This window comes from Pezoporus wallicus, unplaced genomic scaffold (genome assembly GCF_028554395.1).
Source record: "Pezoporus wallicus isolate ANWC-B61680 ecotype Strahan unplaced genomic scaffold, APGP_CSIRO_Pwel_v1 contig_3487, whole genome shotgun sequence".
Classification (NCBI taxonomy): domain Eukaryota; kingdom Metazoa; phylum Chordata; class Aves; order Psittaciformes; family Psittacidae; genus Pezoporus; species Pezoporus wallicus.
Window position 1 is genome coordinate 277393 of NW_026636018.1, and position 13433 is coordinate 290825.

The 13433-nt window shown below is 44.8% G+C and overlaps 1 protein-coding gene across 1 annotated transcript; it reads left to right on the plus strand.

Moving 5' to 3' along the window:
* The first annotated feature begins 138 nt into the window (after positions 1-138).
* Positions 139-12814, plus strand: LOC130593640 (obscurin-like). Its single transcript, XM_057398954.1, has 13 exons — positions 139-201; positions 333-1788; positions 2395-2517; positions 5177-5287; positions 5414-5581; positions 6038-6160; positions 8130-8300; positions 9522-9642; positions 10286-10525; positions 11163-11386; positions 11785-11860; positions 12331-12480; positions 12617-12814. Exons 1-13 carry the CDS (start codon positions 139-141, stop codon positions 12792-12794), a joined length of 3204 nt encoding a protein of 1067 aa, XP_057254937.1. The 3' UTR covers positions 12795-12814.
* Positions 12815-13433: the final 619 nt, after the last annotated feature.

Consider the following 13433-nt stretch of genomic DNA (forward strand, 5'->3'; position numbering starts at 1 on the left):
AATCAGCTTCATTTGATACTGCAAGGAAACCACCACATCCTGCCATTGCTGGTGCTAGCCGAAGCCGTTCCCTGGATGACTACAGGCTGAGAGCCTCAAGATCACTGAGGGAAGAAGATATTTTGGAAGAAGACTGTGATGTACTGCCACAGGAAAGTTGCCCTGAAGGCAGTGGCCACTGTGACATTTCTGTGGTGCCTGGTAAGGGATGTTCTGTAGACGCTTCAAAGCAAGAGGACTTAAGGAGAGTGAGCAAGGATTGTTCAGAAGAGAAGCCCCCTCCTTCCACACAATGTGAGGGTAATGGGTGTCCAACAGTTTTTGTGCAACAGCTAGAGAGACTTCCAGTGTCACCTCATAGGAGCGAGAATAAGAAACCTTTACTGAAGAAGTCAAAAGCTACTTATATTGAGGAGGAAATTGATGATTTGGAAGGCAAAAGTCCCATTCTAACTGCCCAGTTCTCAGATGTAGCTGCATCATCAGCTCAAAACCATGAAAGCATGAAGAGTGAACATCAGGTGTCTGAGCAGCACCAGGCCTTCTGTCCCAGTGGCAAGGTTTCTGATGACCTGGAAGGTGGACCTCCAGGTGACTTAACTGCTTCTCAAACACAAGTTCCTCCAGCTTCAGTCTATGAGCTAGAACATAAGGAATACCCAAAGAATCATGGGGAGGGTAGAGATGTTGCCTTAGAAGGGGGAAGCTGTGATGCTGGAAAGACTGTCCCACCATTGCTCCACAGGGATCGAAGACAGGAGATCTCACATCACAGGTCTTCTTTTTACAGTGATGAGGAATCTGCTGCGTTGGAGGGCTTAGTGGATAAGATGGTCTCCCTCTCTGAAGAGATGAATGTTTGGGCAGATTCAGTTTCTGGTGAGGAGGAAAACAGAAAGAACATCTCTCCTCACACAGAAATGATCTACCAAGGTAGCCAAGCACCCACAGAAACTTCCTTCCCTTCTGTACAAGGAAGTAAAAGTGGAGAAGTCTCTGAGCTGAACCTTGCAGAACCCTATCCTGTCATGAGTACAGAGTCAATGGTTCTGGAAGGGCAGGGAACACAGATGGTTCCTCATGAATGTGAGCATCTGGAGGACTTGGCATTTGAGAGCGCCACTTCTAGCCAAGCGAGTGTTTCCTCAACAGATAGCTTGGACACTGGAAAAAGACACAGCCAAGTGTCAGTGAGCCAGGACACTGTTAAACATCCAGAAGTTTCTTTAGTGAAAATCAAAGACCTGTCAGACGAAACACCCAGCCTTGGCAGTGGAACTCCAAAATTTGACATATCAGAAGTAGAGCCTGCCTATTTGAATTTCTCTGACTTGTATGACATTGTCTATTTTCCATTTGAATTTATGAACTATAGGAAGGCTCCACCTAAACCAACTGGTAGACGGTTTATTCCTTTTGGGGAAAGGGCAAGATCCCCTCCTGCAGGACATTTGCATAAGGATAAAAGGCTGTGCATCAGAGAACAGGCAGAGGACAAGAAAAGGAAGAACCATTTGGAAATATCTGAGGATTCAAAGGCAACTAACTTATTAGCCACTGGGAAAGGGTCAGAGAGTCATAAGGAAATGTATGGCCCCCAAAAGGACTCAAGTGGTAAGCAGAAAAGCTCTGTCTACAGCAAGCCAGGACTCTTTAAGCCATATGCAAGGTCTCAGTCAGTGGAGCAGCCAGTGGAGCAGAGTCTGAAGAAAAAAGTAAAAGCTTCTGTTGCCCATATTTCAAGAATCCTAAAAGGAAAGATATCTCCCGAGCCAGAGGCAGGGGAAGGTAAGTATTTTACTCTGTGATTTCATAGATTTGTTGCTATAACTGGGCTCTGCTAGATCTGCCTTTTCCCTTTTCCTCAGCATATCTGAGGCTGTGGTTAGACTGTGATTGCAAAACTGGCAGTTGCAGGTTATGAAATCAGTGGTCTTCAGCTCCACCAGCTCTGTTACTGGCTCACTTCAGTGCAGAGTCAGCTGGGTTAATCTGCTGATGGAAGTGTCTTAAATTCCCCTGAGTTTCTACAAAAGCAGATCAGGGCTGGATGATGCTTTCCTTGCTGCAGTTTCTTCTGCAGTTATCATCTGACCATGGTAAATCTTTAAAGCTAAAGCTCCTGGGAGAAGCTGGTGAGCTCACCCTGACTACTAAGTTCATGTCACTGGACTACAGAATCTGTCTGTTCTTCTCTGCCACCCCTAGATATGCCCTGTTGTTTCAGGACAGCATTCTGTTTGTAATAGCTTTCTCTGTTGACTGAGAGCTTGTTAATAAAGAAACCTGTGATTGCTGAGCTATTTATGTGTTAAGAGCAGAACTGTGTGCTCTAAATGGATACCCCAGGGAAAAGGATGGCCTAGAATGATTTCTCATCCTTTGTCAAAACAGAGTTTGGTGAGCTGGAAAGTGAGGCAGTAGAGAAAGAGCTGTTAACAGGGGCTGAAGGATCTCTAAAGAGGAAATCAGCACTCTCTTCATTCAAGTTACCAAGCCTCATGCCAAGGGAGAAAGGTATTGTTATTACATTAGTTTTACCATGAAAGTTAGTTTTAACCATGCCAAGTGCAAGGTCCTACACCTGGGCTGGGGCAATCCCAGGCACAGCTACAGGTTGGGCAAAGAAGAGACTCAGAGCAGCCCTGCAGAGAAGGACTTGGGGGTGTTGGTTGATGAGAAAATGAACATGAACCGGCTTCAGTGTGCGCTTGCAGCCCAGAAAGCCAACCGTATCCTGGGCTGCATCAAAAGGAGTGTGACCAGCAGGTCGAAGGAGGTGATCCTGCCCCTCTACTCTGCTCTCGTGAGACCTCACTTGGAGTACTGTGTGCAGTTCTGGTGTCCTCAACATAAAAAGGACATGGAACTGTTGGAACAAGTCCAGAGAAGGGCCACGAGGATGATCAGGGGACTGGAGCACCTCCCGTATGAAGACAGGCTGAGGAAGTTGGGGCTGTTCAGCCTAGAGAAGAGAAGGCTGCGTGGAGACCTTATAGCAGCCTTCCAGTGTCAGAAGGGGGCCTATAGGGATGCTGGGGAGGGACTCTTCATTAGAGACTGTAGTGATAGGACAAGGGGTAACTGGTTAAAACTTAAAACAGGGGAGGTTTAGATTGGATATAAGGAAGAAGCTCTTTCCTGTTAGGGTGGTGAGGCACTGGAATGGGTTGCCCAGAGAAGTTGTGAATGCTCCATCCCTGGCAGTGTTCAAGTCCAGGTTGGACAGAGCCTTGGGTGACACGGTTAAGTGTGGGGTATCCCTGCCCATGGCAGGGGGGTTGGAACTAGATGATCTTAAGGTCCTTTCCAACCCTAACTATTCTATGATTCTATGAAGTATCAGTAATGAACATGACAGTGCTGTGTGAGGCCAGTTTCTAAGGATGGATCTGCAATGAATGTCTGGAGATGACCTGGACCAACACATGCAATATGAGCCAGTCTCCTATGTTTACATCATAGCTATGCCCTTGTTAAGACTGCCTTGTCTTGGTATTGCTTGCGAATTAGAGCCATCCTAGTAAGCCACTGCAAAGGATTAAAATCTATGTGTAAACTAGAAAGAGAATAAAAAGTATTCAAGGGTGAGACGGCAGAATCAGGTAATTGTGAATTCCTGTGCTCCAGTCCTGTGTCCATATGTAAGGGCCACACAAGCTACTGTATAGCTATAAAATGAAAAAAGTTGGGGCAGTCAGAAACAGTGTCAGCACAGCTGAACTCGTTTTTCCCCACACACACTTCTCCTGGACTCTAGCAGGAGTGTTTTCTGAGGTCAGGTTAATGCCCCACTATTCAACAGAGCCCAGCCAAGCACTGCAAAAGGGCATGTGTGTGGGCTGGCAGCTCCCAGCCACCGTGGAGAAAAAACCCTGGACAAACACAGAAAACCTGAGCTTCTCCTTTCACCTGGACTTAGCAGCAGATTTGGTGCTTCATAGGGCTTTTTCCTCCTTCCATATCCATCCTTTATGCTGCCTTCTCTCTTCTTTGTTTTGGCTTGATATGACCCCCTTGTCCTTGAAATACTGTCATTTAGTTTTGCCCCCACATTTAAGCTAGTCAAGAAGAAAACTCTTGCTGTGACATGCTCTCTCTCTCCTCTGAGCTGTTCTGCTTGCCTTAGATGTACCAGCAGTACCATAGAATCCTGGAATGGTTTGGGTTGGAAGAGACTTTAAAGGTCATTCCAACCCCCCCTGCCATGGGCAAGGACACCTTCCACCAGACCAGGTTGCTCCAAGCCCCGTCCAACTTGGACTTGAACCCTGCCAGGGATGGGGCAGCCACAGCTTCTCTGGGCAACCTGTGCCAGGGCCCCACCACTCTCACAGGGAAGAACTTCTGCCTCAGATCCCATCTCAATCTCCCCTCTGTCAGTTTAAAGCCATTCCCCCTTGTCCTACCCCTACATGCCCTGGTAGAAAGTCCCTCTCCACCTTTCTTGCAGGCCCTGGAGCCTTTTCTTCTCCAGGCTGAACAAATGTTTCACATCTCCTATCTAGTAACCAGGTGTCATATATTTATTGCTAGATATAAATAGAAATACTCAGAGGGAAACATCATAGAATCATAGAATGGTTTGGGTTGGAAAGGTCCTTTAAGAACAAATGTTAGCTAACACTACAAAATGTCAAAAGTAGAAGACTTCCAAAGCTGAAGCTAGCTGTAAATCTTCACTCTTTGTTCAGGCATAGACAAATTGGATCTGCATATGGTCAAGAAATCAGGAAAGAAGTTCTTCCTAGTATCTAAGCTAAATCTGCCTTTGTCAGTTTAAAGCCATTCCTCCTTGTCCTATCCCTGCAGGCTCTTGTCAAAAGCCCTTCTCCAGATATCTTGCCAGCCCCTTTAGTTACTGGAAGCTGCTCTAAGATCTCCATGGAGCCTTCTCTTCTCCAGGCTAAATGCAAATATTCCCATGGAACCACAAGATCCATCTGGGTTATTGTGTATGAGCAGTCGCAATACACCCATGGGGCTGAACAGGGCTCCTGCACCTGTGTGCCCAATGCCCAGGGGATTCTCCAACTGGTGGTCCGTGGAATGTAAGAACTTGAATCAAAAATGATCTTGAACCAATTAAAAATGCTTTCTGATGTCCTGTGTGCACTTATTTTTCACATAGCCTTCCTGACCACTCTGAATCACTGCTTTTCCACTTTTTTTGCAGCACCACTGTTTATTGAGGATCTCATGGATCAGGCTGCTGCCGTCGGACAGTGTGTGACGCTGTCGTGCCGGACTGCATCTCACTCCTCCCTGCACATCAGCTGGTTCAGAGGTGATGTTGGCATCCCTCTAGGGAGTCCTTAATATCAAGAACACAAGTTTAGACAGGCAGGAAAGAGTTTAGACACTTTAGTATAAATTTTCAGGGTACTTATCTCTCCTATCTTCTGCTTTTCAGATGGGTTACCTGTCCAAAGCAGCAGCCGGATCCTCATCTCGGCCACCCTCAAAAACTTCCAGCTCTTAACTATTCTCTCTGTTAGTGCTGATGATTTTGGTGTTTACACCTGTGTGGCCACAAACTCCCTGGGCTCAACATCCACCTCTTGCATCATAAGAAAAGCAGGTAAGAAAAGTACCTACAGAAAAAGACATTACAAGTACTTCTGCCCAAAAGTGTGAACTGTAAACATCTGTCAGGTGAGATTTCTGCAGATAGCTTCAGAGGACAATTCTCATCTGCTCTAGTCCACAGCCCTTGCCGTGTTGGTAGCATGGCACATTTTGCAGGGTTCATTTCCTCTTCTTCTCTGTTTAGTCTCTCTTCTGGATCCAGAGACACTCCAGTTACCATGTGGTTCTAGAACTAAACTCCAAAATCTTAATGCAGAGTTTAAATTAGGCATGGTTAAATTGTTGTTCCACTAGGTGTGTGGGTATACATACATATATTTAAAAATAAATATATTTTATACATATATATATAAAGAATATCTATAACTGAGAAATGCTGGGTGAGAGCTTATGTATCGCAGCAGTGCTATTGCTAACAGTCACTGGGTCTTGTGCCTCCTTTCAATAGAGGTTCCTCCCAGCCCTTCACCTCCTGACATTGTGGAGATCTACAAGGATGGAGTGCAGATGGTCTGGAGACCTGTGGAAACCAACACCCTTGTCCACTACAGTGTCCAGTGCAAGAGCGAAGGTAAAGTGGAATGCTGCCCTTATGCCTTATGCAAAGAAATCTCAATTTGTGTAGTCTCTTCCCCAGCCTGATTTTAGCCCTATAGTTTAGATGTAGGGATGAAATTAATACAGCTATCCTTTAGCCATCTAAAAGTTAGATGTTGTGCTGGCTAAATCAGCAAAGCTTTTGTGTAAGTATACATTTGTGTGAATCTAACTGGGTTACATGGAAGCTATTACCAAAAAGTGAACGGCTGCAGAAGAATATATATGGCTGGAGCCAGATTCACAGTCCTGACTAATCCTCACCAGTTACAGTCCTGTCAATGTTACAAACTAATAATGGCCAGCAACAACAATAAACAGATAATATTATCCTATACCCAGGATTTCTGTACAGTCTGTGGAGAAAGAAGGTCTCTCATACTCATCCTATGCTAAAAAGCCATGCTTTCTTTTTCCATTGATTATACAGGAAGGAAACTTAGGGCAAACATGTAGGACAAGATAACAAAAGTTTGGCAAAACTACATCATTCCTTTGATGTTCTCTTCCAAGATATGGTCTAGAGCCTGATGAAGTCAGTGGATGTTTTCTTGTTTAATTCCATGAACTTTGACTCAAATCCCCAAGCCTGTTCCATCTCTCTTGGGGTAGCTTTTGCTGTTATTACTATTATGAATGCTATGTCTAATGGTAATTTCTACCACAGTCACATATACAGCCCTTTGGATTCAACTGCTCCATGCCATGTTCCTTTTTTCACTTCTCCAAACATGCAGGCACAACTTTCTGTATTAGCATGAGCAGGGACAACAGCTTTCTGCCTTTTCATTCTGGAGCTGGTGTCTATTGGTGTTTTTTCCTCCAAGACAACTCTCTCTATTGGTATTCCTTTCACCTCAACTGTAGGAGAGGCTCTGGGGAGGATACAAACACAGGTTGTTCCAATTAGGAAGAAAAACAGGAAGCAGCATCTACAATCTTCCACTGCATTCTGTGTATTTGGCAGGAACAGGCAAAGTCCTGCTTTCCTGAACACAGGATTAAAATAATCGCCAAAAAAATAATTCCTTGTTTTATCCATTACTTGACAGTAGGCTTCTGCATGCTGCTTCTGCAGATGCTTTTCTCTGTTTCTAAGCTGTATCTGCTCCTGCTTACACATATACCCTGATCCAACCAGTACTCTACAAAGACATTGACACCTTTGTTTTGAATGACAAATATTTGTTTGTCCTATGGCTTGAGGCTCTCTACCAGTGTTTATTTGAATGAAAGGATGGACTGAATCTCAGGCAGTCTCGTGGAATTGAAGTTTACCTTGACCACAACAGCAAAGTATGGGATACAGCATCATGTGAAATGAATGATCATTAAATGTTTGCTGGTGATTTTCTACTTCACACCTTAGTTCCATGAGTAATGAGTCCAGAATCTATGTACAATTTCAGTTCCCTGAGAAATCATCTGAGTTTCACAAAAGGTGATTAAACCTGCCCAAGTTTTAAACACTGGGCTTGCTAGGAGGGTGTTAGTGGGTAGTTCTGTCCTGAAACCCTGCACCTCATGCTTTCAATTGGATCCAAGACAAGGGCAAAGGGAAAAAGCAGTTATTTTGCTAGGCTTTTGTTTGGAGTTCTTGATGTATATTTGCATTAGATATTGGTGGCATGAATTAGATAAACAGAAACTATACAGGAAAATTTCACCATTGATCTGAAGCAATATTGCCACACCTTGGACTGATTTCACAAAAAATGAGTTTGGCACAGGTACAGCAAGCAGCACCATGCACAGAAGTTGGTCATAGCAAGTCAACTTTTCCTTCACTCTATAAGACTCCAGTGTTTCCCCATATTCCCAGCACATAAATAAAGCTGATGAAAAACAACCAACCAACAAAACCCAAAACCTCAACACACACAGCCCCCAGTGTGACCATACTAAATGAGTCCTAATCTGATTTCTGTCTTTCCTTGGTTAAGATGGGGAATGGACAACCCTTGCTTCTGACATTGCTGACTGCTGCTACAGAGCCAAAAGTCTCTCCAAGGGGTTTATCTACTGCTTCAGGATAGCCTGCACCAGTAAAGCTGGAATGAGCCCTTACAGTGACCCATCTGCCAAAGTAAAAATCACTGGGAAGGATCAAATGGGTAAGTTCAAATGCCAAGGAAGCATTGTGCTTTCCCTAAATCAAAACAATTTTATCCTTTTGGATGTGGGTCCAGAAGAGAAGAGGAAGTGAATCAAAACCAATTCTACTTGGCTGAGTGTAGTTTAGGGCTTCCTTCTCTTTGGCTTTCTTATTTAAAAGGAAATTATTTTCTAATTCTGGACACAGGGGACTAAGTACAAATATATAATAAATACATAATAAAATAATAACTATGTAAATAAAAATAATACGTAAATATATAAAATAAAAATAATAATTAAATAAAAATCTGGAAAATCTAAATTACCCACTGAAGGCATACTCATTTTTTTTATGTGAAATCATGAAGAAACAGGTCTGGGCCAAGGAATGTGTTACTGAAGGCATTGATCTATTGGTATAAAGCTGCCACAGGTGAAAGCTCTGGACCTGCTCTTTGCTATGGACTCAGTCCTAAGTTCGGTAGTTAAATTACACATTCTGATGTTTGCTACTGGGAATTATCACCCTACTGTGACGCATTTTCAGCTGTATTTTGTTTCTGAACTGGATTTACTTTTTTTTTTCACCTGTTTGAATACTTTGTACTATTCACATGTTTTTAAAATTAAGGAATCTGTAACCCCACAGCAAATATAATCTTGTAGCAAGGGAAGCATCCTTTCTGCCAAGAAGTGGAAGGATGGTCTAACTGGAACTTCCTCCCAGTGGAGAGGATTTTTCTGTAAAAATCAGTTCTCAGAGATATTTTTAACTCACTCCAAATCCTCTGCTTTCCCAGGATTCATTAACATATCTCAATGTGTTTAGCATTTCCAAGCAAATGCTTGAATGTGCCATGGGATGCTTTAGTATTTCAGGGAGAACTTGGACACAACCACATACCAGAACCAGAGCAACATGTTTCAGTTGCTGACTTGTTATGTGAGAAGATGAGACTCATAGCTAAGATGTTTGCTATCATCGCACACAACATACAATCCATCTCATGTAGTCTGGAGTGGTCACACCAAGGAATTACTGGGTGGACAGTCCAGAATCTGTTGCATTCAAATAGCCTTGGGTACTGCCGCTGGGAGACAACCTGCAGGCTAGCCTGGAGAAAGCTCTGCTGTAGCCATTGGAATTGTTCACAGATAGCAGAAGGTAGCTTAGAAAGGCTTCAATTTCCACACGGAGATGTTTTCCTTTGTAATCCCTGTTGTTTTTTTCTCTGCAGAGCTCCATGCTGCAATGCAGAGCTTCCCATCAGCTGCTACTGAAGAAGAGAGTGAAATAATCACACCATCTGAGCCTTTCCCAACCTACCAGACCTATGCCTTCCAAACAGAGATCAAAAGGTAGTGAATCCAGCTGAGCTCTCAAACAGCCAGAGGGGAATGCTGCATGTGGCTGGAGTTTAGAAAAGTCAGTTTAATAATTGTGCTGCTCACCTGGTGTCATGGTGTTTTGTTGAAAACACCTCCACAGTAATACATATAAACCTGAGTTTATTGGTTGAGCAGTTGTCATCTTGGTTTGGTAGGTGTGGATTTTCTGGGAGAGCAAAAGGGTCTGTTCTGAGCACTCTGTGCTGGGCAGCATCAGATATTATGAAGAAAGCTTAAGGCAGTCAACAGCTCCTTTTCTTTCTTCATCAGTCTTTGCAGCCACTAATTTCAGACACGGGGGTGGGATCCAACTTTCTCTGCCTGGAAGACAGGCATCAACTTCCATTGCCAACAGGGGGTAGTTCTCTTGCTTGAGACAGAATGAGCCACCTTATCTCTCTCCAAAGAAGTTCTCACTCCTGCAACTGAAAGTGACTGTACACTCAGGAGTCTCAGGAGGATGTGCAAACTGTGACAATAGATGTGATAATTCTGCACCATGCATGGATGAAAAATACAGTACGAGATCCTGGTGGTTTTAATGAACAGGAGCTTCTGGCTCTTCCGGGAGTAGCAGAGAAGCTTAACTTGCCTTTGTGTTCCTTTGTACCAGGGGGCGTTTCAGCATCGTCCGACAATGCAGGGAAAAAGAAAGTGGCAAGACCTTAGCTGCCAAAATCATCCCTTACTGGCAAGAGGACAAGCAGAATGTGCTCCTGGAGTACCAAGTCCTGAGGAAGCTTCATCACACAAACATTGCTCAGCTGAAAGGAGCCTACATCAGCCCACGGCACCTAGTGTTGATACAGGAGATGTGTGTGGGACCAGAGCTACTCCACTCTTTGGCATTACGGTAATAACGAGTGGATGGAAGAGATTTCCAGTTAGGGCTGGCTTAGGGAGCAAAACACCTATTGCTTTCGCCTGACAAACTGGATCATCTCTCTTCATGTGTTACAATGTGCTGTCATCACACACAGGATTTGCGATGCAGTTGTTCTTGTGATAAACAAAAATAATTTCAGCTCCTTATTAGGTTGGGGTAGCGGACAATTCAGGCCCACCCAGCAGAGAAGTTGAAAGCAGTTTACTGTATCTGATATGTACCCCCATGTCCCATAACATGTAGCTCAGGAAGCCTCATTTCTCCTCCACATTGTTTCTCACAGAGGCAGAAAATGGATCTGTTGAAATCCTCTGACTAAAGGAGAGGGAATGGTGAGCATCAAACCTGCATTTTGATTTCTGCACAACCATTGCTTTCTCTGTCATACAGCTCTGCAACCTCCTGGACTTGCATCTGTAAACCTGACTCACAGTATGGACTGGCCTCTAAATATACAATAGATTTGCTAAATGAATAGAGCTGCTTCTTCTTGACTCTCAGGGGCCTCATAGGATTTTATATCCAGGGGAGGATGACAGTGGGTATAGAACAACATTCTTCGGCATGTAGATGGGACACCTCTGTTTTCTGTTCCTTCTACCAGAACATCATACTCAGAAGTGGAGGTCCGAGATTACCTGTGGCAGATCCTCAGTGCCATTGAGTACCTCCATGCACACAACATCCTGCACTTGGATCTCAGGTCTGAAAACATGATCGTCACTGAGCCCAACCTGCTGAAACTCCTGGATTTTGGCAACGCACAGTTCTACACACAAGACAAAGTTATTATCATGGACAAGTGCACGGACTATGTTGAAACCATGGGTGAGTAGAGTTCAATCACTGCAACCCTGGCCTTGTATTATCCAATCTGTGGTAGACAGAAAAACACAGCCGTTGGTCAAGGCAGCAGCTGGCCCCAGCAAGCAGTCTCCCATGTACTGCTCTCTGTAACTGTATGAGTTTGTGGGAGCACCTTGGAGTGACAGCCCTCCCACCTAGAAGTCATGGCTGGCATACATGTGCCCAGAGCTCAGGGTATAGTATTACTGCCATTTGGTCTCATGTTCATTGAACTTGTCCACCTCAACCAGCTCCCTAGTGCTAGAAGCTTTTACTTCTTCACTCTTAGGAAAGCAGCAAAGCATAAAATTAGCTACTGCTTTTGTGTTGGTCTCAGTGCATTGAAAAGGAGCTCGGCTCACACCAGTTTGCTTTTCTAGCTCCAGAACTGCTGACAGAGCAAGGAGCCCTCCCACAGACCGATATCTGGTCCATTGGAATCACAGCCTTCATCATGTAAGTCAATCTGTCCTTCCCTACCCTACAAGTGGCTTTAAAAGTGCAACTTGAGAGTCATCAACCAAGGGAGATGCATTGACTCAGAGTTAACCTCAGTTGTGCACCCTGTCATTTGCAATGCTGCAGAAGGCTGTGTGATGGACAGTATGGAGCTGGCTGCAAGGATGCCTAGTCCCAGAGATATCTCCACATAGAGTAAGGAGACAGTTTTACAGCACAGCAGCTGCTGGTGTTCCTCACTCAGCCTCATCTGAAAAGCCTTGACTTTACCAAGAAAATTTAAATCACAGCAAGTGGAAAAGCAGCCAAAGTAATGAAACTCACTGAAGCACAGTGGCCTTTGGGGGTTTGTTTTCCCATATGATATGTCTGTGCATCATCGTGATTTTCCTCTCACTGCTGGGTGGGAATTCCTGGGAGAAGGAGTGATGCCCTCCATGCTGATCAATTCTCTTCTTTTGGGGCAGGTTGAGTGCCAACTACCCAGTCAGCTCCGACGTAGCCTGCGAGTTCCTGAGAATGGCCAGGAAGGGTAAAGTGAAGCTCACACGATGCTACGCGGGTCTCTCCGGGGGAGCAGTATCCTTTCTCCAGAGCACACTGTGTGCAAACCCCTGGTAAGATGATGTCTGCTCTCCCAACAGCACAGGTGGTGCGGATCCAGGCTATTGCCCTTTTTTTCTCTCCATTTGCAAGAAGCCTCCTCAACCAGCACAAATCCCCAGCTGACCTACTCACCTCTCTTCGTTCTAGGGGAAGGCCATCAGCCTCAGAGTGCCTTCAGAGCCCATGGCTCCAGGAGACAGGCTTGGACAACAGGCAGCAAGCACTGGTGACCTTCCCCACTACCAAACTAAGGAATTTCCTCACTGAACGGGAAAAGAAAAGGGGCCTGCTGTGCTCCAAGTATGGCCTCATGATTGCACAGTGACGTGGATGCGGCGACAGATGTCTCCCTCTCCCCTTCTGCATTTAGTGTTTGGTACCTGCCCTGGGTTCAGCAGTAGCAGTCATTTTTCTCCTTCGTAGTAGCTGGTGCAGTACTGTGTTTTTGACTTTCAGCTTGGGAACAACGCTGATAACACCGATGGTTTTAGTTGCTGCTCAGTAACATTTACTCTGACCAAGGACTTTGTGAGTCTCATGCTCTGCCAGGGAGAAGGGAAAGCCGGGAGTAAGCAGAGACAGGACACCTGACCCAAACTAGCCAAAGACGTATTCCATACCACAGCATGTCATGCCCAGCATATAAACTGGGGGCAGTCACCCACAAAGGTTAGATCACTGCTTAGGTCGGGCTGGGTATCGGTCGGGAGGTGGTGAGCGGTTATATTCTCTTCCCTGGTTATTTCCCTTATCATTATTATTAGTGGTGGTAGCAGTAATGATTTGTGTTATACCTTAGTTGAGTGAGCAAGCAGCTGCATTGTTCTGAGTTACCGGCTGGGTTTAAACCACGACAGTACCAAATAGTCCTGCTGAGTTGCTGTGCATTGCCTGAGCTGGGGTAACTACTCTCTGTGAATGCAGTTTAACACAACTGAACGAATTAATCCATATCATTGCCACA

Coding starts and splice junctions, on each gene's coding strand:
- LOC130593640 (XM_057398954.1), top strand. CDS start 139: ATGTACTGCCACAGGAAAGTTGCCCTGAAGGCAGTGGCCACTGTGACA. Junction 9,643..10,285: donor TTCCAAACAGAGATCAAAAG/GTAGTGAATCCA, acceptor CCTTTGTACCAG/GGGGCGTTTCAGCATCGTCC. Junction 11,861..12,330: donor GGAATCACAGCCTTCATCAT/GTAAGTCAATCT, acceptor CTTTTGGGGCAG/GTTGAGTGCCAACTACCCAG.